This window comes from Syngnathus scovelli, chromosome 8 (genome assembly GCF_024217435.2).
Source record: "Syngnathus scovelli strain Florida chromosome 8, RoL_Ssco_1.2, whole genome shotgun sequence".
In the NCBI taxonomy this organism is placed as follows: Eukaryota; Metazoa; Chordata; class Actinopteri; order Syngnathiformes; family Syngnathidae; genus Syngnathus; species Syngnathus scovelli.
Window position 1 is genome coordinate 13,720,140 of NC_090854.1, and position 21,823 is coordinate 13,741,962.

The 21,823-nt window shown below is 42.7% G+C and overlaps 2 protein-coding genes and 1 non-coding gene across 7 annotated transcripts; 1 reads left to right on the top strand and 2 right to left on the bottom strand.

The window, feature by feature from the left end:
• Positions 1-407: 407 nt before the first annotated feature.
• On the bottom strand, positions 408-14,483 carry rif1 (replication timing regulatory factor 1). Of its 5 annotated transcripts, none has more exons than XM_049727128.2 (37): positions 14,239-14,483; positions 13,904-13,943; positions 13,199-13,340; positions 12,994-13,130; positions 12,811-12,889; positions 12,637-12,733; positions 12,270-12,400; positions 12,099-12,193; positions 11,496-11,685; positions 11,328-11,420; positions 10,983-11,121; positions 10,762-10,913; positions 10,555-10,663; positions 10,200-10,379; positions 9,986-10,096; positions 9,751-9,813; positions 9,213-9,313; positions 8,523-8,609; positions 8,379-8,452; positions 8,119-8,299; positions 7,908-8,015; positions 7,688-7,837; positions 7,491-7,590; positions 6,876-7,165; positions 6,611-6,813; positions 6,397-6,490; positions 6,198-6,329; positions 5,973-6,115; positions 5,775-5,864; positions 5,655-5,709; positions 2,293-5,532; positions 2,084-2,212; positions 1,904-1,990; positions 1,716-1,831; positions 1,305-1,455; positions 1,112-1,235; positions 408-1,025 (listed from the first exon to the last, which is right to left on the bottom strand). In XM_049727128.2, the coding sequence occupies exons 3-37, from the start codon at positions 13,229-13,231 to the stop codon at positions 760-762; spliced, it is 7,530 nt and encodes a 2,509-aa protein (XP_049583085.1). In that variant the 5' UTR covers positions 13,232-13,340; positions 13,904-13,943; positions 14,239-14,483; the 3' UTR covers positions 408-759. The 5 variants fall into 5 exon arrangements, with proteins under 5 accessions (XP_049583085.1, XP_049583084.1, XP_049583086.1 ...); XM_049727127.2 differs by having other exon boundaries at positions 10,200-10,382; XM_049727129.2 differs by lacking the exon at positions 13,199-13,340 and having other exon boundaries at positions 10,200-10,382.
• Positions 14,484-14,604: 121 nt separating this feature from the next.
• tnfaip6 (tumor necrosis factor, alpha-induced protein 6) lies at positions 14,605-18,119 on the bottom strand. Its single transcript, XM_049727141.1, has 6 exons — positions 17,940-18,119; positions 16,854-16,991; positions 16,100-16,261; positions 15,219-15,447; positions 15,105-15,145; positions 14,605-14,900 (listed from the first exon to the last, which is right to left on the bottom strand). Exons 1-6 carry the CDS (start codon positions 18,040-18,042, stop codon positions 14,779-14,781), a joined length of 795 nt encoding a protein of 264 aa, XP_049583098.1. The 5' UTR covers positions 18,043-18,119; the 3' UTR covers positions 14,605-14,778.
• Positions 18,120-20,913: 2,794 nt separating this feature from the next.
• trnas-gcu (transfer RNA serine (anticodon GCU)) lies at positions 20,914-20,995 on the top strand. The gene has a single exon. It is a non-coding gene; the product is annotated as a tRNA-Ser (tRNA).
• Positions 20,996-21,823: the final 828 nt, after the last annotated feature.

Sequence of the window (21,823 nt, forward strand, 5' to 3'; positions counted from 1 at the left end):
ATCAACTTTGTTTGTCCAAAGCCTTTTTTTTTTTTTTTTTTTGTCATATGATTTTATTTTGAAGCAGAAATTCCCCGCTTCCGATTTATCAAGCGTGGCTTTCACCCATTCATGTTTCAACACCAGATCCTGGCGGTAGTGGTGGTGATGGAAAGGGGGTTTATCCACTACCAGTTCTGCGCGTTCATGGCCATTTCCTGTCCTGCTCCATACTGAAATCAGCCCTGATCATTCTATTCTATTCTCTTCTCACCGTTATCCCAAAAGCGATCCTAAAATTCCCTGGTGTCTCTAACGCAAACCCAATAGTTTCTTTTCATATTAAAGCCTGCCCTCTAGTGGTCTACTGTGTCAAATGCCGATGCAGGATTACTGAAGCGCCTCCGAACAAAAATAACAGTCACCCCTTTCTCTTCAAAACACATTCTGTCCAAACTTTTTATTTGTAGTACTTAAAAGGTACGAATAAAACCGTGTAGACTTATGTGCATGTGACATCAAAAAGAACAAAAAAGACAATCTAAAGTGTTTCTACATATTATAAACATTGTAAACATTCTACAAGCACGTGAGGAATAATGTATGTACAACTCGGCAATACGGGTGCATGTGGGTCACAGTTCAATTTGGTGCATTTGCTTTTGAAGACAAATTTTAAAAAACATTGAATGAAATCATCAACATGATAGCATTTTGGTAAAATATTAATTAGGCTATTTTTATAAAAGTGTGCAAGAGGGTCAACAGTTCATGGTGCGCTCAGGGGCGCTCATTGATGGGGGTGAGGCGGCTCTGCATCTCAAACATGACCCGCCTCATCAGAAGCGCCAGGTGCTCGTGGATGTCCGACAGCTGCTGAGGCGAGCAGTCGCTCAAATGGGGCGGCGCCACGGCACAGTCGAGGGCATCCAGTCGGGCCTGGAGACCCGGGTCCTCGGGGACTCCAGACCCACTTGGGTCTGACGTTACCTTACACTCTTCATTCAACTTGGCCGGAGCAGAAGGCTCATCAGTCAATTCTGTGGCTGCAAACAGAGGTTGGGGAAAAAAATCTGCATCTCAAACATGAACAAAAACAAATCTGTTGGTATCTCAACAGTTGCGTACACACCTAAAATGTCAGTGGGTTTCTCATCTTCATCTTGGTTTGGCTTTGTGCTCGTCTCCTCTGGCTCAGAAGTCATCATTTCCATCTCTACAAAACTCTTCAGCTCGTCTACACCTCGGCCTTTTCTCTGAAGGGGCAGTTGTCATGCAAGTCACCTCTTGTAGGTGGAAATAAAGGAGCAAAATGATCCAAATACCTGCTGCTCGTAGGACTTGAGGGCATTCTTGACATTGGAAATCTTAGGCGAGTGAATGGGGAGCGTCTTAATTTCATTGGGAGTGAGGGCACTGAGGTCGCCGACCGTTTTGATATTGCGCGCTCGCACGAGCTGCCCAAACCCACGGGACCTGCGAGGGTGATGACAACTACGCTCAGGACCGAATGTGGATGTTTAAAAATACTAAAAAATGATCATGCAGTAGGCAGCAATGAGACTCAAGTCAAGTGATTTTTGTTTAAGTCTTGAAAAAATATTCACATCTGCTGGTTGTCTTTTTGTGTCACTGTCTTAAATCATCATCAAATAAGCGTTAAAATTGGGTAAAGTGGCCACCTCTGGAAATTCTTTCACGTGCCCATGCATAAAGGCGACCTCATCTGTACTCACCAAATACTGGATGATATCTGAGGCAGCACCGCTTCGATGGGTGCGCCACATCCGACCAGGGAGGGATAGATGCAGTTTTTGGAAACGGCCTGACGCTCTTGACACATTTTGGAAATCTTGGAGACAAGTTGCAAAAAGTTCAATGTATTTTTCTCTCAGCAAAAATGATTTTTAATTGGTGCACATACCAGGCATTTCTTGGAGCTCCTGAAAGTCGGACTGTGAAGATTCCTGGGACTCATGGGCAGCGTACCCTTTGTTGGAGTGGTGACAAACTAAAATGAGGGTGGGTTGCAAATTAAATCCCATTCAGAAAAGTAAAAACTTTTAAGAATCGTTGAGTTCAAACTAGTTGGTAGCATTCGTACTTTAGGCTGGAGCAGGTTGGCAACTTTGGCTCTTTTGGGGGAGCTTGTTCTGACAGCGGGACTACGGCGATCAATGTCGTCAGCAGTCTCCTGACGTTGAATGGGATTGGCAAAAGACACTCGTCTGGACTGCAAAGTAAGATGGGCTCTGTTAGGCTGACATTTAAAAAAAAAAAAAAAATCTTTTCAGTTGATAAAATGTCACCAACCTTGACGATGGGTGAAGGAGTCTCCTCCTCCACAGGTCTCTTCTGGCCTTTTTTGAGAATGCTCATTGATGGGGAGGCTGAAGGCGACCAGGTTCCTTTGGCCTTATTACTGCACGGGCTCTGGACCAAATCCGGCATCAACTCAGCCTCAAGGTCCTTCAGCTTATCTGGAGAACCCTGGAAGATAGCGCTCCCTGTTGATTCAGCGATACAAACTTTTCCTTCTGGATTGTCATTTGTGTTCGACATCTGGATTCGCTCTTCATCTTGGAATTCCTCTAAAGGTACATTGTCATCTTTAACATCCTCATGTAGAGATTCACCATCTTCTAAGATCTGGATTAATGTCTTCTCAATATTTGTGGTAGAACACTCCGCAGCTTTTAAAAGCTCATCTACGATTCTTGAACACTCTTCTTGCTTTTGTCCAAGTGCGCAACTCTGAGTTTTTTCCTCTGGATCAACTGAGTCTTTTTCGTTAACCGAATTACACAGCTTTGTAGGTTCAACTACTATAGCTGTGGTCTCCTCAGATGAGAACTCCGAGACCTGTAGCTTGTCTTTTGCCTCGTCAGGGTGAGTCTGTGTGTCCGCAGCAAATACCTCCAAAGACAAGTTCTCCTGACTCTCCTCAGCGGCAGACTCTTCTGGTTCCAACATTTTAGATGATTCCAAGTCTCCAGTGTCACTCTCTGGTGGAGAAGCAGACTTTACTTGAGTTCGAGAGATTCGTGCCCTGCCCTTCCTTTTAGGCATCTCTGGTGGTTCAGAAAGTGTTGGATCTTGGGTTTTGGGGGAATTCTCTTGTGCTTTTAACAATTCTGGATCCTCAGAGTTCTTCTTGGTGACAATAAGGTCCATGTCAGCTGTGCCAGTGGCGAGACTTGGTGATGTCCCTTGGGATTTCCGTCCCTTCACAGAATATTTTTCTTTGGCCTCTGACAGTTCAGATTCTACTGACTCTGTGCTGTCTGCAAACACTCTGGAAGATCTTCGTCTTGATCCCCTGCCTTGAGGAGTATCTGCGGATCCTGTAACATCTAAAGACTGGGAGCTTTCTGGCGTGGAAATGGCACTAGACTCTGACCGATTCTCAGTTACCTTTCTCCTTCTTGCCCGACCTTTATTTTCCGCTGGACTATTTTCTTGAGAAGGAGACTTGCTCTGCTTTCTGGATAAGGCCTTTGGTATACTCTTACCCTCTGCTACCTCTGGAGATGCCTTACTTTGTGGAAGATCAATGGCTGATGGCATACTCTCTTGTGAATCTTGACCAAGTTCAGCTTCAGGCTCATCTTTTGCGACTTCGTCCAGATTGCTAAGAATGCATGGTGCCGCACTTATTTCTTCTTGGATTAAAGAAGCAATTTTTTGAGAATCTTTTTCCAGTTTGTTCCCCAGTTCTACTGGTTCAATTTCTTGCGATGGACCATCAGTTCCAGCTATTTGAGAACCTGACGTATGTTCATCTGTTTTCGTTTGGTCAACGGACAAAACTTTTGCCTTCCGCCTCGATATTTTTGAAGGTCTGCCACGTTTTCGCGGTGTCTGCCTTCCAGTATCAGACCCGATGTCTGATTGTGAATCTGGTCGAGTGGACATTGGTTGCAGGTTTAACTCATCAGATTCTGATAAGGATTTGGAAGTTCTCTTAATTTTTCCCCGTGTCTGCCTTTCAGTATCATACTCAGGGACTGACTCCGAGTCAATCTGACTGGATACGTTCCCAGACATCATCTCTGGATTCATCGAATCATCCTCCTTAGACTCCAATAATGGCTTGGTAGGCAGGTCATGTTGCACCTCTGATTCTTGATTGACGTGACCGTGTGCTTTTAAGTCGGTTTGACTGGAACTTTTCTCCGATATCTGACTGTCTTCTTTAGACTCCACTAGAGAACCGGAAAGTCGGTCACAATTTTGCTGTGATTGGTTTTCAGAATCAGCCAGGGTGTCTGATTGAATGGACATTTTTGTAGACCTTAAGGCAGGCTTAAGATCACCTTCTTTGGGATCCTGCAAACCATTGAAAGGCTGGCTGCAATTTTCTTGTGAGTTGCCTTCGGAATCAACCAAACTGTCTGGATATATGTCTGTTTGACTTGACAGTTCCTCAAGCTGTTCCGTCCCTGTCTGAACTTCCTCTTTAGGCTTCAATACGCATTTGCTAAGTCTACCTCTCTTTCGCCGTCGCCGACTATCTAAATTAGGAGGTGTGACTGATTGCAGGTCATGTTGACTGGACACCGTCTCAGATACAGGCAGGTCCGTTTGACTTGATTCTTGCGATCTAGATCTTCTCTTTTTGTTTTCAGCTTCAGTGAGGAGATTCCCTGTACTGCTGTACAGCCTGACCTTGTGTCGTTGACCTCGAGACTTAGTCTGACTTGTGACACTGCTGTTACGCTGAGACCTCAGTTGTATTTTACGACTTTCTTCTTCACTGGCCACCTTGCTACGCGTATTGGGTCTGCTCTGTGGTGTGCTCGAGTCAACTGGACTTTCTCCTGGGGGTAGATGTTTACTGTGCTTGCGGTGTCTCGGCTCAGTCGGAGAGGTGAACGACTCAGAAAACTGTGACTCGTTCCCAGTGTCTTGAGAATCCTCCTCTAGATTTGAACTTCTCATGTCATCTGATGCAGAAGACACTGTATTCTCCAAGATGACATTTTCAGTCTGAGTGTCAGGGATGACATCAGCAACTTCTGATTCGTTACTAGTAAGCCTTTCAGAGAGTCTTATAGGCTCAAAGTTTCTCTCCGTGTCTATTATGGGCCTTTGCGGTGACTCTTGAGGGCCACTCACTGGATACTTTGATAGTGCTTCTGAGGATGGCTGAGAATTTTGTTCAGTGGGTTTCTGGGAGGCCTTCGGGGAGGGAGTGTTTGAGTCCAAGCTACCAGAGGTTTTCACAAGGGTACCTGTGAAGAAGGATGCAGAACTGGGGCTGGTAGGCTTTCCTTCATTATATTTTTCCAAGGTAATGAAAGACTGACGACGACTGCCACTACTGGACTTCTGGGGTGTTCCAGAAATTAAATCTGAAGAGCTTGACATATTAGGACTGATGTGTTTTTCATCTTCATCTTCTCTGACATCTTCCTCCATGGAAATATCCATTGACTCGGGCATGATTTCTTGTTCCTCCTTCGCTGACTCACTTTCCAAGGCTTTCAGGGTGGCAAAGTCTCGAGTCTCTTTTGGATGAGCGTCAGGATCTCTGTTTGTCTCCTGAGACGTCTGTAAGCGAACATAAATGGCATTATATAGTTTTAAGGACCTTGAAAAAGTTGTAGTCAAAGAAAATTGGATTTAAAAAAAGTGCAAGATCCATCATCTTTATTGGTTGAATGTTTCTTTACCTCAGCTGAAGCCTCCTTGGCAACTTTGTTGGCATCTTCAGATGTTAAATGACTCCTATGGAGAAAAAAAATCTTCAAGTTGTGCTTTGTTTCATGTCAAACATTGAATTTAGTACTTACAAAGAGTCTTCTTGGCTCTGCGTGTACTGCGTGAATGCTGTAGCATCCAAAGAGGCATCAAGGTTGTTGTACATGACAGGTATGTCAACCCTATGTCACAAAGTATACATCAATAGCCTAAGTTAATTTTATTTTTAAAGTAAGCTTTTATGACATTTATGTGGGATCCAATGACATCCAATCAATGACAAGCTATACCTTTTAGTCCTTTTAACTTCTTTCTGATGTTCCGTTAAAACTCTCTCCTTTGGTTCAGGTGGAATGAAGACAAAGTCAACAGAGGCCTCCTCGTCCAGGACTTTCCTACAAAGAGCCCTGGGAGAGCCAAAGTCCAGTTTTGTCTGCCAAAGGAAGTGTGGAAATCCTCAAACAAAAGGCGGGAAGGAAGCTTAGGCGCAACTTCAGATTTGATTTAAGACTTACAGAAACTGGTTTGGAGGTCCTCGGCGAGCTTTGGTCACTTAGCTCAGCCGTCTCTACCAGCAACGAGTCCCTCTTCCCAGTGGAGACAACTGGCACACCACTAAGTTTGGTTTCTAACTGGGAACTCTCGCTCTGAAGAAACAAACGGCATGTAAGAGAAACACTAGGAGAGAAGAGTCAAAAATTCACAATAACTCACGGAAAACTGTCCACTGAGCTCTTCGGCCATACTGACAGTCTCAAAGCCAGGAAGAATGATGGGAATCTTTTGCTTCACTTGACTAAGAACTGGTCTGTGAAGAAATTCCGTAAACACAAATTTAATTTTCCTGGACCAAGGCTAGGCTAATAATGGTTCTAGAGTAACCTCCAATGATGATGGACAGATGATCGTAAGAGGCGGTAGTTTATACCTGAGCTCATCCGGGTAGATCAGGCCTACTGCGTTAGCGAAAGTGGAATTCCAGAAGTGGGTGACAGCTGTGCGGTGCTGCTTGTTCTTGTGTAGGAACAGCACACAGAGCAAGGGTGAAAGCAGAGCCAGGAGGTCATCGTCATTGGCTAAGTTGGAGCGGCTCTGAATGCAGACCAAGACCTCACTCAGAAGCTTCTCCATCTGCGGAAGGCAAAACGTTAATTCTACTAATTACATTTTCAAATGAGCTAAAGAGAACCTACTTTGCCAAGAATCTGCGTTGTAAATCTGGGTGGCTCGCATGTTGCTTGCTTGTAGAGAACAACGAGAGGCGGGATGAGGACAGTCAAAGCCTCCTTGACAGCGTTAGCTGTCACAAGGTTGGTGAAGAGGGTTGACAAGACAGAGAGCAGCGCCATGCCCGTGGTTTCTGATGGCACATCCTCCCCTGCCAGGTAAACATCCAGACACTGAACAAGCAGTGAATGAAAGGTGAAGAGATTGCCAAGAGCCTTGCTTCGCTTCCTGGTCCAGTTTACTGGAGTGTGAGGAGCTGCAGGAAGAGGAAGCAGAGATTAGGTAATTGAACCAGTTTGCTATTACGGGAAAAAAGTTTAAACTACATTCTGAAGTTGAAAAGGAGTACTTTCAACTGATCAGACAATATTTGTCATTTGAGGTTGCATGTTCACCATTAACTTGGCCGAGTACATTTCCATTGACTTGCCTGACTATGAGTTGCAACATGTTTAGCCAGTTTTATAAAAAATAAATTAAAAAAGTATTTGCACCATCTGGCGATTTTATTTTATTTTTTTTAAGTAATAGCACTGACTGAAAATCCTGATCATGTCCAGTCTAAAAATAAATGGACTTACACTTGAGTTTTTGCTGGAACTGTGGCGTGTAGGGAGAGAAGTCCACACATTCCACTATGACTTGAAGCATGCAAGCAAAAGCTGTCAGCGTGGATGGAACCTGAAGCAAAAGAAAAAAAAAAACAATGGTCAATCGGCGCATGTTAAAATTATTTGTTCCTCCCGAAAGTGGATTATGAAGGTACGATTAGTCTTACTGTGAGGGCATCTCGATCTAGCTTAGCGGCCATTTTGACACAGAGTTCCTCACAGCAGATGTTTTCTTCTGCGGTAACCACCAGAGCCGAACAGCGTGCGAACACCTTGTACAGTTTGGACCAAGAAGACAGCATGGACTTATGGGCCACCTGTAAAGAGGGGAGTTCAATTTACGACACTCTCAACAGACCTGCTGGATTAACATTTGCGTTAGCAAACCTGTTGCTCAGGCGAGCCACTCAGCAGGTAAGTGACGGGGAACATCAGGGCTGAGTGCATGGCACTGAAGTTGTGCTCCAAAGCGTCCCCTTGGTTGACTTCGTTAGACTACAACAAGATTAGCAGTTTTATTTATGATAAACATACTCAAGGAAAATCGCTTCCTTAGTGCTGAGTGGCCATGAGACCACCATGGAGGCAGAAAAACAACCTGTGTGATTGTGTCTGTGAGCGGAGCGACCACAACGCTCCACATCCTCAATAGGTGCTCCTTGCTCTGCAAGGAGGAGGTATTGCGGGCAATGGCGCCTAACACTGCCTCTGCGAATGCTAGTGGGGAGGTGGGGCCCGACAGGCTGCAGCCCACCAGTGTCTGGAAGCAATGATAAAACCTGCAAAAAAAAAACTAACAATGTTCCCTGCTGGAAAACAAAAGTATCCATCTACCATTCAAAGGAAACAAATTCTCACCTGGCGTCTTCGATGTAGGACGCCAACATGTTGCTGTCCAATAGGAGAAGAATGAGGAACAGTGCTGGTGTTCCCTAAGGAGAAACAAGTGTAAGTGGTCTCCAATATGGCACTGGTGAAGGAAGAGGAGGGCCTTAAGCTTACATTCAGCACATCCATCTTGCCCACTTGGTAGGAGGCAGAGCCTAGGACGCGCGGAGGCATGCCTTTGACGGTGCTCTCGAAGAGAACCTGAAAGAAACCAGGGATATACAGTGAACACCTGTTTTTGCTATTAACAAATTTGATGATTCATTTTTTTCCCCCTGTAGAACCTATCACCTATTCATGGAATCTCAGTAGGTTTCTCAGCTAGTTTCGTAACTTCTCAATTTACGACAAGATGGGTGAAAAGTCCTGGCTAATGGAAAAGTAGCAATTGGTGTCGAGGAAGTCTGTTGACGCAATACCAGCTATCAGAGCTAGGTTTAGCCCAGGCTGTGTGGTGCACACCCCCTCAAGGTAAAATAATGTGTCAGACATTTAGTTTTAAAGGGTAGTTTAACTGAAAAATGTCATTTACAATATTAATGTTAATACGTATTGTACTTGTGAAATTTGAATGAATCATTTGTGGAAATTCGCCAATTGCAGCCCGGTTATTGCCCGAGAATAGTAAGTTGGTTACATTTGTCGTGATTTTTTTGTTTGGTTTTGTTTTAACGGTTCCTCTTCAGTTCTTTTGTTATTCAATTTGCACGACCGGCTTTACCTAATGCTCATGTGACTTCAGTTTCCTGACCCTGCTTTGAAAGCCCATCCCTTGGTTGAAGAGAAACATGGCGACAGTCCTACCAGCAATTTGTCTGCAGGAAGCGCTTCTGAGCAAACAATGTTCTGCAGAGCTTGAAGCGTGAGGGTCAGAACCTCACTGCCGTTTCGGTCTTTCTTACTTCCTACAGACACAAAGCCATCAGCAACAAACCATTAGCGAACACAAACAAGCCCCTACTACAGAATCACATGACTGATAAACAGGGGCCGTCATCATTGGGGAAGAACCCCTCAGTGGTTGTTTCTCATCAAAGGTGTACAAACAACTGAATGCTCAGACTTAAACTGATGACAGTGGCAATGAGTCGGGCAAGAGGCAGGGGGCGTGGTCTCTCTATCTGCCTCCGTAATGATCTAAGACCCTGACCCAATCGTGAGTACTCTATGTGGCACCATGTGGGAAGGAACTATGGCTTCAAGAACCCTCCTCGTAGTGTGCGGGCCACAATGGCATTGATAAAGAATGAATCAGGAATGTCTCGAAATATATAAAACAGTATACACATATGTACAGTTTTCTCCGACACTAACTGCTTTTTACAAAGAACCAAGTACTTACCAGACTCGATGGTCAGCGTGACGTAATGTACAAGATGATCCCATAAAAGTGCCAAAAGAGCATCTGTGGAAATATTGCAAGTCGGAAAAACTTTAGAAGACATGTCAATTTGTGAAAAAGCAACTGACAATTTAGGTTAACAAATCACAGCCAGGTTTTAGGATGTTGGGGCTCGTCCAGGATTTGAACCCCGGACCTCTCATACCCAAAGCGACAATCATATCATGAGGCACACCTGGAGCTTCCTTGCCGACGTGTTTGAAGCCATCTTTGATATTGGAGATGAGCACAGCAGCATGCTTGCTGAAAGAGGATGTAGCACTCAAGAGCGGATGCCTCAAAGGCTCTAGAACCACACAAAAAGTATTTTATAGCAGAGTACAGGGGCTGCTACTACTACATTCAAAATTTCAAGCCATACAGTTGTCAAGGTAAAGTGGAGCACTCACCGAGTGTAAGGACCAGCTTACTCTCGGTCGCCGTGGCAACTACCTCAGGACCCAGGAAGTAGTGGAGCAGCATTTCCAGGCCCAGCAACTTGATGGAGGGGAAGGAGGAGCCGAGCTGCATGCTGGAGTTCAAGTTTAATCGTGATGCGTTGGGCGTCAGGCTGTTGAAGGCCTGTGGGCCTGCTGGGACACAAATAAAGCCGTTAAAAAAAAAAAAAAAGTACAATGTCGTGACATTCAGACAAATTGTTCTTGGAGTCAATATCAAACACATGATAGACAATTTGGTCTATTTTTGCACCCCTACTAATTGTGTGTGTCAAAGAGGCCTAATCTAGTTGGTTTGGGAAAGTACCAGATTTGAGCGTGTTGGGCGTTCCGATGCCATTTTGACCTTTGGCAGGGGTGACTGGTGCCAAGTGGCCTTCAGAGCCAATGGTGCACTGTAGCAATGGGAGTGACACCTGAGGTGAAAGAAAACAGTTATTACTACTTTTAAAGACGCATGGATTCTAATGAAATAAGGAAGGCTTGAGGGAAAAAAATATTAAAGTTAATTTACCAAATCGAAGTGGGATGACAAATTGGGGCCAAGTTGGACCACAAGGTACCACCAAACCTCCACCTTGGTAAGCATCAGAGTTTCGGTACGGATATTGATTGACATGAGGGGCTGCATGAGAAGCTTCATACGCTTTGCACTGCAAAGGATGTCTTTAAGAAAAAGAACAATGCAGTTAGAGAAGCTCAAACGCAACTGGGGAAGGGGGGGGTGCGATTTACCTGGATTAAGAGCAAAGTTATCGATCAAACTCTTCCAGGCGATGAAGGCGATTTTCTTTACGGTGGGAGAGGAGCTGCGAAAGCCCAGCTCCTCCAGATGAAGCAATGAGTTGATAAAGGGACCTCCTCGATGGAGCAGCTGAAGAGCAAACACGAGGGTTTCCAATCAAACTACACATCATTAATAAACGATGATCCTTACTAAGACATGCATTAAATCCTCAACAAGTACAACTATTCACTTGCACACGTAAGTACCGAATTTCAATTATTAGGAAGACCTGTAAAATGCAGCTACAAGAATCATATGTATAGCATTAAAAAAACAACAACTAACAAGCGTACCTTCCCTAGAAGTTTGACAAATAATGGCCAGAGCTTGAGGACATTCATTTCATTTTTGGTCATGAAAAGCTTCTGTAGCTCTGGAATTAGTTTCTGTGAAGAAAGAAAAAACAAAAAAGCCACTTTATCATTAAGATTAGTTTTAACTTCCAGATGATGGTTACCCACTGTGGACATCAAGGGCTCGACGATGGCAGCTACTTCCGTCTGTTTTTGCAGCAGCAAAGGCAGGCCCATCTCCATGGCAGCTGCCGCCCGCAAGCGCACCTTGGAGGCTGAGTGCACCACCAGGGGGATGATGAGCTTGGCCCAGCACACTGCCGATTCGCCCATCTGAGCTGGAACCTGATCCAGCAACCTACGGGCATCAGGAAAATGAATCATCAAAACAATGAAAACTTTTCCTTGAGGAATTAAAGCACACCTGTGGCAGAGGAGCATGTCATTCAAGTGAGGAAAAAAATCCATGTGCATGAATTACTCTTTTGATTCACTAAGCCATGGAAGCAAAATACAGCAACATACACAAACATAAGATGGGTCTGGTAAAAAAAAAAAATTCAAACGCTAGAAGTATGGCAATACACAGAATATTTTAAGCCATGCAACAAAAAGATTAGGGGGTGAATTTCTGATACAATACAAGACACGGCTTTTAAAAGCAGACTGACTAAGACCTAGTTAACTGCAACCCCTGTTAGCTTTTGGGAAGCAGAAAAAGTCTGTACACCCCAAGTATACTCATGAAATGGATGAAAAGGTATGAGTTACCTGATGACTACATTCAAAGCCTCATGTTCCATGACGACTGACTGCACTTCGCCTTTTCTCCAAACACTCTCCAGGGTGCTGAGTATGGAGGCCACCTGAGCACATCATAAACAAAACACTATATACAGTGCCTGGCCGGAAAGCAGCACCATTGATCGGATCCGTTCTCACCTTTTTGCCAACCATATCGGCAGGGAAGTTCTGTTTGGAGATAACCCATAACGCTCTGGTGCAAGTGTTTTTCTCCGCTGACTTGGCCACCACGGAGCAAAGTGCGGATAGGATTTCTGAGGTGAAGGTTTCTGGGAAAACAGGAAAATACAATGATGCCTTGACTTGCAGGTATAATTTGTTTTGTGACCTCACTGATTATTAAAAGTACTAAAACACATCTGGATTCATCTCTCCCTAGTGAAATAAATGGAAAATGCATCAGGGATGGTTGTGGCCTTAGTTTGTAAAAATCTGAAAGCTCAACATTTAACCAGTTAAAAAAAAAAAAAAAAAACCTCAAACGGACACACACAACTGAACGTACCAGACACTCCACTGACGACATGCGAATGGTAGACACAAAATCCCAAAGCTTGTAGGGCAGCTTGGCTCAGCTCAGCATGCGGACTGCTAACATGACTCTGCAGAGGACATCAGCGGTTCGCTAGGAAGCGTCGTTGTCAAAGGTGAGCTTTCTCTCTTTCAAATAAAGACTTACCAAGATGGCGTTACCCAAGCGAGAAAAGTGCTTTGTGACGTCGGGAAGAAACTGACGGCCTTCATCTCCACTGAGCCGACTGCAAGATAATAAATACAAATGCATTAAAAAAAGAAGAAAAAAAAAAAAAGGGGGGGGGGGGGGGGGGCTGGTAAACTTGATGAAGAACTCAATGAGACCTACTTGGCAATGGTGAGGTAGGCGTCAGTCTGCTCGGGGCGTCCAGCGGTGCTGTCCTCCAGACATTCCAGCAAAGGGACAATGCTGAAGCTGCTTGGAGGCTCCGCTGACGCCATCATTGTTACTTGCCGTTGCACGGCCTACATGAAGAAGATGGGGCGGGGGTTAACCAACAAAATCATTTTGGAGGAAGATGAGATTTACTCACACTGTTAGAATAGGCATCTTTGGCACATGTCATTAGCTAGGTAGCTTGAGCTATGCCGTTATCTTGCTTTCACTGGCTTCTATGACACTCTTTGCTTGTAAGAGTTGATCTCAGTCAAGACTGCAAGGTCACACAGGCTAGGCTGAGCAGGAGAGCGGCCAAGAGTCGTATAAGAATAGGGACCTTGGAGGTGGCTTATTTCACAATCTCGCACAGAAGGCTCCACAGCTGTGCCTTAATCTTTCTGGCATACATTAAATAGTAAAACTGAGAAGGCGGCCTGATAAAGAACCGGGACAAAACATACAAGCTAGTCACACTTAACATTGCTGTATTTTATTATTACATTTAGGGGGGCAGTCTGAAGCTCTGTATCATCATAAACTAATAGTCTCAAAATAATAGTTTGCATGGTGCTTAGTCAGCTTGACTTGACCCTTCCTCCCTATTAATTAAAATAAGAGTTTTTTGCTGATCAGTATTGACAACATCCCTTATTTAATTATGACCCACCTCTGAAGTATCATGTTTCGACAGTACTTAAGTGCCTTTTAAGTTACTTTGAAATGAACTTGAGCAACATGTGTTAACATTCATGAACAAATAGACACGATTCTAAACATCGACACGTCTTACCCGCATTGAAAACAAACTTAAGACTTGTTTTAGGGCGCACATAAAAAAAGATGTGATTAAAATAGATACCTCAGATTTCAAGGAGATGACGTCTTCACTCTATCCAGCGCTGTGAATGACGTAATAAATATCAAGTCACTTGACTTTACAGATGTTGCGATAAAGAATGAGGAAAAAATATCCATGTTAATTAGCTCGCGCAAGTTAGCACTGATAGCAAGCACGCAAAAAACATGCCATGCTCCTGCTTGAGTCAAGCATCTTGACTCACCACAACTGTCGTGTTTTAAAAAAACACAAATGCACACCCAATACGTAGGAAAGGGGGGTGAAAGCTAAAACAGTCGATCACAACACTGGTCTGGAACAGACGCCACACAAGGAGCAACAGAACCACTGCTCACCTCGGGCTCCAGACGCTACGTTAGCCGCAAAAATGACGCACCCCAAAAATCAGCAAGGGGAAGCGTCCGGCCACTTCGAGGTTTAGGCGTGGGAATTGCTTTAAGTGTCAGCTCGTTAAATTCACGGACAAACAGCCTCCTCCGCATACATTTAAAATATACAGCGCCTTGTTGTCCTATTATCCCGCGAAATAGCTGGCGCCAAAGCAACGCGCATACGTCGAAATTACCTTTGACCCCATATGTCATATCCCGTCCCGCCTCTTTTTACCTTTTAAGGAGTTGGGGCGTTACTCGGACTTTTCAACGCAACAAAATATTTTTTTTTTCATTTCACGTGTACATATTAATACAGTAGCACCACAGTTTAGTACATATTTTATTATATATTTTATTGATTTCATTAATTGGGAATGACATTGGCTTACATCTCAAACCAAGAAGCACGCAATGTTAGAAAAAGGAATGTAAAAACACCCTTATGAAGCAGAAATATGTCTTAAATAATCAAGATTCAATTATTAAAGACGAGGATGTTGGTCAGTGAAAATAGTCAGTGTAATTCTGTGACAGTGCAGATGCATTCATGGCAAAGTATTGTAACTGGAAGCCCCCAGCAGTGACTGAAGCATCCGAGAGGAACTTCAGCGTCATCACGTTTCCTGTGAGGCAAAACATCAGACAAACATTTTATCCACTCACCATTAAATTTTCTATACAGGTTATCCTCTTTAATCAAGGCCAGATGTAAGACTCGAACCCTGAACCTCAAAAGCGTCAGCCACAAGTGGTAGTAACCATCCCTGCACCGTGTCGCCTAATTTATTAATTTTTTGTTGGAAATCCAGTAAAAAAAATGTGCTCACCTGTGCTGATGATGTCGTCGGGCAAATAATCACCACAAAACCTAAAAAAAAAAAAGATTCAAGGTGAAATGATGTCCCTGAACAGTTGACTCTGAGCACCCCGTGACCTCTCACCTTCCAGCAAAATTGGACACGTCGTCATAACTGTCATAGACCTCCAGGTAGTCCGCCAAGCACGCCGTGTCGTCCTCCACATCAAACTCCACAAAGTGGAGAAGGATCCTCTGACCAAAACGTACTCGGATGTGCCAGTAGCAGATTTGGTCATCCTGGTATTCGTCTGGAAATCCAGGAGACTGGATGAGCCTCTGCTGGTCAGTCAAAACGCCGCCACACTCCTTGGCTGGAAGAGATCAAATAAAACAATAGGACACTGCTTAAAAGAAAAACCGCCATAGTGAATAAATTATTAAAGTGGAAAATGTGAAAAAGTGGAATTTCAATAACATGAAATTAACTTTTTAGTTTGTTATTGACGTAAAAAACATTCCATTTTCTGATGAAATGCTAACAAAAGCCATATTTGATCCTTTCTTCTCGTAAGTGTTTCAATGACAAATCCTGGAGGCAAACAGATGGTCGACAGTCATGATTATTTTAAATGCTCCTCTGTGGACATCTTATCCATGGATGCCGTAACGTCATCCAGGTTTAGCCTGAAAGTAACAGCGATAAGTCACAGGGAGGAAACCAGACTGTGGTTTTGATTCCAGTTTCTGTCGTCACATCCTGGAGTGATTAAGCTCCTTGAGTGTTTGACATGGAGCAGGAGTAGTTTGCAGGACTTGGATGACTGTGTGTGGTTACCCGCCACCACCACCACCACCATCATCATCACCACCACTGGAAGCCATGACAAACCTTTCGATTGCTCAATGATACAAGATGATTTCAACATGAAGCCGGATTTTGATCTCCACAAACCTATAGCAGCTAATTTAGTGCAAGATGTGGGTTTTAAAATTGATTTGCAGAAGCATTATGGTCATACTCACAGCTTGGGTTGTAGCAGTACACGTCCCATCTCTCGCTTTTGTTGAGCCTGTAGCCATAGTCGATGATGCCCACCCTTCCAAAGCCGCAGTTCGAACCGGCTTTGACGATGGGGTAGCCAACACGCCCTTTATCAAACCATCCTGCAGCGCACACGTGGAAACCTAAACGAGACAGACTCCAGTGTCTCAATTGCGTAATTATTTCCTCCGTTCAACCACCCAAAGTCTCCTAATGACCATCATGAGACTTTTCTTTTATGGGTTGTTTGTTTTGGTTTCCCTTATTTTTGAAGGCAGTGTGGCCGTTAACAAAGAGCAGAGCCCTGACAAAGCCGGCCTGATAAATTGGAGACCTCCTGCTTAGATTACTGAAGGGGAAAATCTACGCTAGCTGCTGACAGGTGATTACTTGTGGGGGTTGTGACACCCGAGAGGAAAATGCCTGGACTTAGGCCCAGTACCATTGGAGAAGTGATGTCACCCAACCAAGATGATGCTAACACTCTTTTACAATACACCGGGGACGTCTTCATAATTGGGCGTCAGGCAAGAGCAATCAAAATGTCAGATTAAAATTAATGTTTCGAGCATAGTTTTGGTCTGACCTCAAGTTGAGAAGAACATACAGTAACCATCAGAGGAAAGAATTTTGTGTGCTTATTGACAAATAACAGTCAAACATTTGTGATGATTAATTTTGAAGTTTTGCAAATTTATCAGGGGATTAAATAATTCTCAGTATGCAAAAACAGACCTATTTGCCGAGCAGCCTCCAGTTCGTCGTAAGTGGCAAGTCTCCCGCCCTCGTACTTGCACACGGCTTTGGCCTCCTTGTAGGTCATCTGGTATCTTCCTTTGCGTGATTCCCGGTGGTAGACTCCAGCTGCTTGTTCTATCAAAGAGAGACCACCCCGGCTGAAATTATTGATCATTTATCAATCATTTATTTATACCCTGATGTAAGACCAAGACAATTTAGAGAACAATTGTCAGTTCAGTTGAAGACAATTCCTAATTGTGACTGAGTCTAAAACGTTTTCTGACAATTGTTTTAGCCCGTTTTGAATCTTTCATTCATCATGATTTTTTTGCCCCGTTTTTTTAACCTCGTGCACCGTAAAGCATATTTTGGGAAAGAATGTTTTCAGTTTGGAAAAAAAAAACTTTCTGTTTTCATCAACATTAAAGGCAATCTTTTAGGAAAATGGCCATCTGAACAGAACACATTCAGTAACAGGAATTTGATTTGAACCAATTAGGGAATTCAATGTCTTTTGTCTGACAGAGAAAAAAAACCAATATATTGGAAAGAAAAGAAGAAAGAGTCAGCAGCTCTGCAGTCTTCTCTGATTCTGTTTTGGCTTCACGCATGCATGACTACAAGACATGCTGCTTATGATAAGCTACGCTCATAATATTCCCTGCTGTAGCTGTTGGTCAGTTAATTTTTCTTCTTCTTCTTTGTTTAGTCATTCTGGAATTACCTTGCATGAGGTCACAGACTGGCACAGACTGTGCTGCCATTTTACTAATTACTTCCATTCATGCAGTTAAGTGTCTTTTTGAAGATAGCTTCACATGCTTGGCCCAAAAACAAAAGAACATTCAGTCCACCTGCATGCACAATACAAGAATTGCCTTCATTTTTTTGATTGGTACTATGACATATTCTCAGTTCAGTAAGTAATGTTCATTATTGCGGCTTTAACTGTTCGGGACAATAGCTTTTAATATTTTTTCCCCATTTATGCGGTGGTAAGAAAAGAGAAACAGCTTACAAAATCACTAGCTCATTCTTTGCATGTTCTTTCCAATAAAAAATGACAAAAAACATATTTACCCAGCCATATGGAGTTGTGAAATATGCCGTTCCTGTAGCCCCATGTGTGTGCTTCTCTGAGAAGCAAGCTAAGCGTCCACAAGACAGCCAAAAGGCGCATCATGAAAGCTGTTGTCCAGATGTGCGTGTTGTATGAGGGGACCCCCTCAGCTTGAATTGCCGGCCCCTATTTATGTGGCCCTTGGATAGGAGGAAGGAGGAGGAGTAAGATAGTGATGATGAAGAGGTGGAGGGGGTGGGGGGAGTGACTTCAGCAAAGGGTGATTCAATGTTGGCATGGCCAACACTTGCAAAAGAGACACTCACCTAATATCAAGTCCAACAACTTCCAATTCTTGCTAAACTTGCTGGACTGCAAATATATTCACTGAAACAAATAAAAAAAAATACAGTTATAACCGCTCTAACTAACCGATACAGTACCTATCAAGTGGAACGTATTCTTACTATCTATCAAGTGGTAATAAAATGATAGCAGAAATTAATAAACCATATTAAACTAGTCATAAGGATCATCATAAAGCAGTACTTAAAATTCTAAACGGAGTATGGTTTGTACTGTGCTGTGATTTTAACGCAAATGAGGGATGGCAATACAATTGGCAAGGAAAAAGCTACGTTCCATTCCACAACTGCAGCAAATGCCTCATGATACCTAATTCTATTTGTCCAAAGTCTAGCAAAATAGCAAAAAGAAAACAAAGAAATACTCCATCCAGTTTTGTACTAGACTTACGCTCAGAACAAAAATAGGTCCTATAATGTTTAATTGTCTTTTGTTTAATGAGTCAGGTTTACAGTTCTCTTGAGTGGGATAAATAAATAGCTTGAGGCACTTTTGGAGACTATTTGGAGAACTGAGTTTGTAATTGAACATAACAGGAAATGTTTTAAGGAGTACTTTAAAAGCACTTGAGGAGTAATTTCATTTAAATGTTTCCCTATTGTCTCAATTTTCACCTATGTGTCTGGAACATGCAATAAACAAGGGTGCACGGTACGCCAGAAAAGGTTTGGCACGAGAATCGTGGCAACAAGTGTTTGACAACGTGACGATTACGCCGATGCGTGACAGCATCGTTCCTCATTCCCGAACAAACGTCACCATCAGAGGTCAAACAAAGCGACTATAAAAAATGGACTGAATGACTTCCAGATCTGGCAAACAACATGTGTGCCCGTCTCATTCCTCTGGGCGTCTCTCTTTCTCTGGCTTGCCAAGCCCACACGGAAAGTTGGACTCCGTCACTACAACCACTTGCTTTTTAACGGAAGAGTCATCGTTCATGTCTTTCCCATGATATTTCTTTCGAGGGGAGGTGGTACTGCTAGGTTTGCCTCGTGTGTCATGAGTGAACTTTGACAAAGTACCGATGTCATGCGTGACGTCATGGTGACAAATTACAAATCAAATATACATTGAACAGGGAGGCTTTTTGAGTACAAGGCAGGGATAGCCATGTTGTTTTTGGATGGTGATGAAGTGACATTTTTAGGCTCTTGAGAATGATGTAAAACCATCCACACCAATATGAGGCACACCGTTTGGTGACGTGCACTGCAGGGGATAGGAGTGGCTTTGGGGTGGTTGAAAAATGACCCAAAACAGCAAATATTGTAATGGAAGATCTTTGCCTGATTCCCTCCCAACTGTGAGTCAATTGTGTTACGGAAAATGGTTTGAAATGTCAAATAAATACTGTCAGAAGTGGCACAAGTACTCACACTCTTCATATAAATAATTCAAATCTTGTTAAGGTTCATATAACTACAATGTAATCATTTCTACAAGATAATAATTCGTCAAAAAGAATCACTGTTGATTCGGAGAGTCAATTGTAATGTTTTCCAATAAACCTCTCAAGTGTTTGGAAAACAAAGGGAAAAGTGGGTCATTGTTGTATTGATAAGCTGATTTATTACAAACAGACAGACAGACACAAAAAAGGGCAATATGACTTCGAGGAAGGCTGATTCGTTTTACTTTGTTGATATTTAGTTTCATTTTATAGCGCATGCACATGCAGTGGGGGTTCGGTCATGATTCTTGTAATCATGTGAAGTCACATGAGTTTCAGGTCAAGAAAGGCAAGTCTTATTGTCCTTGTTGGCCCTGAAGAACCTCCTCATGCACTCAACACATGGAAACACAAGTGGGTGTGGAGCAGACCTATCCCAACATACACTTACTATTTTCTCATTCTAAAAGTCTTCATATAATTAATCAAAAATTTCACCTAAAAACATTCATTCGTATTGGCACATTCAACTTGACAGATTCAAATTGTTTCTATTTGACATTTAACTCATTCACCATATTCACGGTTTTAAACATGCCAAATTTCACACTAATTACAGTTTATACTAATACAATTCCACCAGAAATTGTTTGAATCTTTTCTTTGTTTTTCTTTTATAATTTATACACTTTTTGACTGTTCTATCTTTACATTATTGAGCCTATCCCAATCCTGATGCCAACAATTACCACTTGGCAAAAAACATCTAAATTTTCACCATTGAATTCCCACAGAAATTCTGAAATGATCAATGTGTTTGTTCTCCTATAATTTCTCTTTTTTTTCTCAACCAATCCAGACCGTTCCAACTTTAAATTGTTTGTCTTATCCCCACTGAAGCCAGAAATTTACGCATGCAAAAAATTAAAAATTTTCTCCATTAAAATGACCACCCCAATAAAATCTAAGATTACTGGCCACTACTTTGCTGCTAATGGGGCTATGTAAACAGAAATAATCAAGTAGGAATAAAACCCTTTGAGAAGGTAGCTTCTATGATTGGCTGAGTTGTCATATGGAATTGCTACAAGGCATGTAACTGGTTAGTGCATTTCCGGTTTGCTGGAGGATTAACGTAAAGAAATCAAAGCAAATATACATATCAACCAGAATTACAGCACCCGGAATTCATATAGATTAGCGTTATAAACAAAGTTTAGGTTGCCATCCGACACGACGAGGTGGCCGAGTGGTTAAGGCGATGGACTGCTAATCCATTGTGCTCTGCACGCGTGGGTTCGAATCCCATCCTCGTCGTATCTTTTGCAGAATTGACGATGCCTCAATAGTTTTTTTTCTTTTTTACATTTTTATGAATGTTTTTACAGTAGAATATACGTCAGAGGACGATTTCGCTCTAAAAAGTCACATAACAGCTTATAGTCTGTATGCGATCAGTCAATCCACTAGATGGCAGCAGACGACAACAATTAAGTGAAAACTAAATTTCTGAGTCTTCACTGCAGTACTTGTGAATCGCTGTGACGACCGCTGATTGGAATTGTCCTAATTTACAACATAATTGCACTTGTTTCAAGGTGATAGCAATTCTATATGGGTCAAGCTGAACAAAGCTTTTGATAACATTTTGTTGCACAACTAAGTTGTAAAATGACAATAAATGACAATAAATAATAAATATAATTCTATAATAATCACAATACAGTATTTAGCATTGGAAGGTCAGGCCTAAATAAAATGCTCACACTGAGATTTTGGACACTTTTTGTAAAATAGGAATTTGTGGTTTTTGTTCAACATTAATGGTTTCTGTAATCGGAACGTGAAAGTGGTGTAATTAAGAGGTGGAAAAAGTTGAGTAAATCCTAACTGAAGGCCCAGGTGCCAAATGATTGGATGCCGGAATGTAAAGTGTGGGACTTGAAGATATACTAGAGCTTAATGAATTCTAAACACCTTATGTTAAACCACCAACTACGATTAAGTTTATTCACATTCTATCAAAAGAGGCTTAATGACGGTGTGCGTTCAGCAGATAAAGAGAATAAAGAAGTCCCACACAGGAAGCAAAAGTTTAAATGAGGAAACCAGGTCACACTTATCCAACTAGAAGATTCCCCTCAC

What these genes read in the sequence shown, in the direction of transcription:
- tnfaip6 (XM_049727141.1), bottom strand. Translation starts at nt 18,042, where the DNA reads ATGATGCGCCTTTTGGCTGTCTTGTGGACGCTTAGCTTGCTTCTCAGA. An exon ending in TCACAACTCCATATGGCTGG is followed by an intron (nt 16,992 to 17,939) that starts GTAAATATGTTT and finishes TCTCTTTGATAG; the next exon opens with AACAAGCAGCTGGAGTCTAC. An exon ending in GGAGGCTGCTCGGCAAATAG is followed by an intron (nt 16,262 to 16,853) that starts GTCTGTTTTTGC and finishes TGTCTCGTTTAG; the next exon opens with GTTTCCACGTGTGCGCTGCA.
- rif1 (XM_049727127.2), bottom strand. Translation starts at nt 13,231, where the DNA reads ATGACATGTGCCAAAGATGCCTATTCTAACAGT. An exon ending in CCGATATGGTTGGCAAAAAG is followed by an intron (nt 12,194 to 12,269) that starts GTGAGAACGGAT and finishes TGATGTGCTCAG; the next exon opens with GTGGCCTCCATACTCAGCAC. An exon ending in GCCCAACACGCTCAAATCTG is followed by an intron (nt 10,383 to 10,554) that starts GTACTTTCCCAA and finishes TTTGTGTCCCAG; the next exon opens with CAGGCCCACAGGCCTTCAAC.